The sequence below is a fragment of the Leucopleurus acutus genome, assembly GCF_964270905.1.
Source record: "Leucopleurus acutus genome assembly, chromosome: 8".
NCBI classification, from domain to species: Eukaryota; Metazoa; Chordata; class Mammalia; order Artiodactyla; family Delphinidae; genus Leucopleurus; species Leucopleurus acutus.
The window spans coordinates 64,917,054-64,921,412 of NC_139151.1; the positions used below are offsets into that span (position 1 = coordinate 64,917,054).

General features: G+C 41.8%; 1 protein-coding gene across 1 annotated transcript; it reads left to right on the forward strand.

Annotated features, from left to right (window-relative positions):
* Window positions 1–389: 389 nt before the first annotated feature.
* LOC309965474 (large ribosomal subunit protein eL42-like) lies at window positions 390–1,169 on the forward strand (the record flags this gene model as incomplete). Its single annotated transcript, XM_082844999.1, has 2 exons — window positions 390–409; window positions 854–1,169. 2 exons carry the CDS (start codon window positions 390–392, stop codon window positions 1,167–1,169), a joined length of 336 nt encoding a protein of 111 aa, XP_082701125.1.
* Between the last annotated feature and the right edge of the window lie 3,190 nt (window positions 1,170–4,359).

Below are 4,359 nucleotides of genomic sequence, written 5' to 3' on the forward strand. Positions count from 1 at the left end.
ACAATCTTCACTTTTCAAAGTTCTGAGAATATCTTCAAAATATTTATTTAAACACTCAAGCAGAAAGCTTCATCTACACAAAGCAATAGTATGCAAATTCCTTGTGTACGTTTGCTTTTGGAAGCAATATCCTTTGCTGTGCTTCCAACTGTGGCTTTTATCAAGCAATTCAAAATCTATTTATGTACTGAGAATTCTAGGCTCCTTACACTGTGAGAGGGGAGTATTCGAAAAATATTTTGACCTTGAGGAAAGTCAGAGGGGAGAAGAGACTGCATTCAAAACAGGTATTTTAGGGACTTCCCTGGTGGTGCAGTGGTTAAGACTCTGAGCTCCCAATGCAGGGGGCCCAGGTTCGATCCTTGGTCAGGGAACTAGATCCCCCATGCATGCCACAACTAAGGAGCAGGTGAGCCTCAACTAAGAAGCCTGCCTGCCACAAGTGAGACCCAGCACAACCAAATAAATAAATAAAATATATTTTTTTAAATAGGTATTTTAGGGCTTCCCTGGTGGTGCAGTGGTTAAGAATCCACCTGCCAATGCAGAAGACACAGGTTCAAGCTGTGGAAGATCCCACATGCCACGGAGCAACTAAGCCCATGCGCCACAACTACTGAGCCTGCACTCTAGAGCCTGCGAGTCACAACTACTGAGCACTCGTGCCACAACTACTGAAGCCTGCACACCACAACGAAGAGTAGCCCCTGCTCGCCGCATCTAGAGAAAGCCCGCGCGCAGCAACGAAGTCCCAACGCAGCCAAAAATAAACAATAATTAATAAAATAAATATATTTTTTAAAATCTTTAAAAAAAGAAAAGGTATTTTAGCTTGTTTCCCTGCTGATAGCAGTCTTGCAAACACGGTGAACGTTCCTAAAACCAGCCGGACTTTCTGCAAGAAGTGTGGCAGGCACCAACCCCACAAAGTCACACAGTATGAGAAGGTCAAGGGAAAGCAGCATTATGACAGGAAGCAGAGTGGCTATGGTGGCCAGACTAAGTCGATTTTCCAGAAAAAGGCTAAAACTACAAAGACAATTGTGCTGAGGCTTGCATGCGTTGAGCCCAACTGCAGATCTAAGAGAATGCTGGCTATCAAGAGGTGTAATAAGCACTTTGTGCTGGGAGGAGATAAAAAAAGAAAGGGCCAAGTGACCCAGTTCTGAGTTTATTTTGTTTTATTATGAAGACAATAAAAATTTGAGATTGTTTACTTTAAAAAATAGGTATTTTAAATATACTGTGATATACGGACTTGGAGAACAGACTTGTGGTTGCCAAGGGGGAGGGGGTCGGGGGAGGGATGGAGTGGGAGGCTGGGATTAGCAGATGTAAGCTATTATATATAGAATGGATAAACAACAAGGTCCTACTGTACAGCACAGGGAACTATATTCAATATTCTGTGATAAACCATAATGGAAAAGAATATTTTTAAAAATGTATATATATGTGTAACTGAATCACTTTGCTGTACAGAAGAAATTTTTTTTACATCTTTATTGGAATATAATTGCTTTACAATGTTGTGTTAGTTTCTTCTGTATAACAAAGAGAATCAGCTATATGTATACATATATCCCCATATCCCCTCCCTCTTGTGCCTCCCTCCCACCCTCCCTATCCCACCCCTCTAGGTGTACAGCAGAAATTAGCACAACATTGTAAATCAACTATACTTCAATTTTTAAAAATGTAAAAAAAATAAACAAGTATACTGTGATATATACTGTCTTCCAAACTGAATATAGTTCAATGCCAAGCTATTTTTGGAGACAATAAGACGAACAGGCGACAGATTCTTGAATGATATTAACAAGGAAGGTTTCCTGGAGGAGATGGGACACGATAAAATAAAATTTATATTTTAAAGAAACATAAAATTCTTTCTGTCCATTTGGGCCTCCTCCCTCCCTCCCTAATGTGCAGTGTGCATCTGCATCACACGTTAACCAGAGCTCCTCAAAGATGGGAATGCCTACTCGACACTAAACATCAATTTTTTTTCTTTCTTCTGATGCGAGCAACATAACTTCTCAGAAGATTCACATTTCTTCCTAACTCTGTAGGTGGTCATAGTGACTTAACAGCTCGATTTGTACATGTTTATCTGGACTATGTATCTTTGGTGAACTTTAGGTAAAATATCAGTGTACCATTTTGATGTATTTGTCTTGCAAACGTATTGCTATATGACTGTGCCTTCGACTTCTAACAGGTGGAACAGTTCTCAGAACTTCTGAGAGTCTGTCTCGTGGGTTATAAGCTTCAGTTTGGCTTAAATAAAATCCTCTTTCTTCTTCTTAACTTGATTGCTAATTGAATATTTGTCGACAGACACATGATGGATGTCAAAGAATTGGTAAGTTTTAATGCTGGGATGTATTCATTTGTCACTGGCCTTTAAAGAATGTAATTCTTGCCATTAAGATTTTGCTTGAAACGCTTCCCACATTCTGCCTACTCAAATCCTACCCATCTTTCAAAGCCACTTCAAAGTCCATCTTCTTTCCTTCCTTCAACAAGGATCAATAATAAAATCCTTAAAATAAGAAGGGATCTTGTGCTTCCTACCTTTGGGGACAAAAAGAAAGAGAGGAAGTGAAGAGTTTGAGAGTGTGTGTCCTATCTGAATGAGCAAACTCCAAGGGATAGAGAGTTGGTTGCAGTTTCCAAAGTAAAGTCACATGAGTATTGGCCTATCACTTTACACCTCATCTTATTTCCATAACGGTCCCAGGAGACAGATATGACCACCCACCATGGCCTCGCACCATTGGCAGATTACTGTATCCATGTCATAGGGCTGTTCTGAAGATTAAATGAGTTTTGGCAGGTAAAGTGCTGAAACAAGTAAACATTCAATACCTCTTAGTCACAATTATTTAATTCCCACTAGGGGAAGTAAGGACCAATCAATCAAAAGTATTAAGTAACTTGCCCAAACATGCCAGAGATATCACACACTTAGGGATAATTCCTGTGCTAATTTCTTGTCTTGGGAATTCCCAGACCAAGTGGGAAATGTCCAGCACCCAACGTACCTGATATACAGACCCGTGGTTGCAACTTCTCTCTTTTTTTTGGCCGAGACGGGTGGCATGTGGGATGCTATTCCCCCGACCAGGAATCGAACCCGTGCCCCCTCCCTTGGGAGCGTGGAGTTTTAACCACTGGACCACCAGGGAAGTTCTCCCACCCCTCTCCCACCCGACTCATCTCCCATCACCAGCTGCAACTTTTATATCCTGAGGCCAGACTGTTACCTGTATTGGTGGGATTTTTTTTCTTTAGGGATTTTTCTCCTTACCCCCTTTTACGTAGGGAATAGCCTTTTAAGACTTCTAGCATGAACCCAAAGCCTCTAACTCTGTCCCTGTGTGAGCATTAAAACTCAATGCCCTGCAGTAATAGAAAACAGAATCCTGCTTGTACCCACCACTATCTGGGTAGTCTTAGTACAGGCTTCAATTTCTGTTATTCAGATTAGTAGATCTCTCAGCTATGTATCTACAAGGACATGCTATGCTACGCTGTTCTTGTTGTTTTTTAATTCAGCATATCTAGGTGTTTATAGCAGGAGGATTTTCTGGTTATTCTAATTTGCCAGAACTAAGATTTCTATCATAGTTTTTTTTACTGACAATCAAATTAGTTCTGTTAATCTTTACATTCCCAGTTCTTACCTAAGGGAGCATTTTATATAGTTTTAAATTCCTGAAAATAAGCTCATGTTTTAAAGATGAAAGTTTATCAAAAACCTAGAGGTGGGGCTTCCCTGGTGGCGCAGTGGTTGAGAGTCCGCCTGCCGATGCAGGGAACACGGGTTCGTGCCCCGGTCCGGGAAGGTCCCACATACCGCGGAGCGGCTGGGCCCGTGAGCCATGGCCGCTGAGCCTGCGCGTCCGGAGCCTGTGCTCCGCAACGGGAGAGGCCACAACAGTGAGAGGCCCGCGTACCGCAAAAAAAAAAAAAAAAAAAAAAAAACCCTAGAGGTGGGGAAGGGATAAGGAAAAAAAAAAACACCTAGAAGAAACTATGACATAGATCATAAAACAACTGCCCAGAAAAATATAATGACAAATTATAAGCCTAAAATGTTTTAATGATCAGATGTCCTACTACTTCAGAAACAATCCTTATTTTAATAAATGACAAGGTAAAGCACAATTTAAAAATTCACCTGCAAAGACTTATCCTATTGAAAGGCTCCTCCTAAAGTCGGAGAACCTGAGCCACAGGAGGAACCCTCCCATCGGACAGGCCCTCCCGCGGGGAAAGTTTCCGGGGCAGGGGGCGGGGCTGCCGGAAGTCGCCGGTCGCCGTCTGCTGTTCGTTGTTTGAGCTGCTGACGGG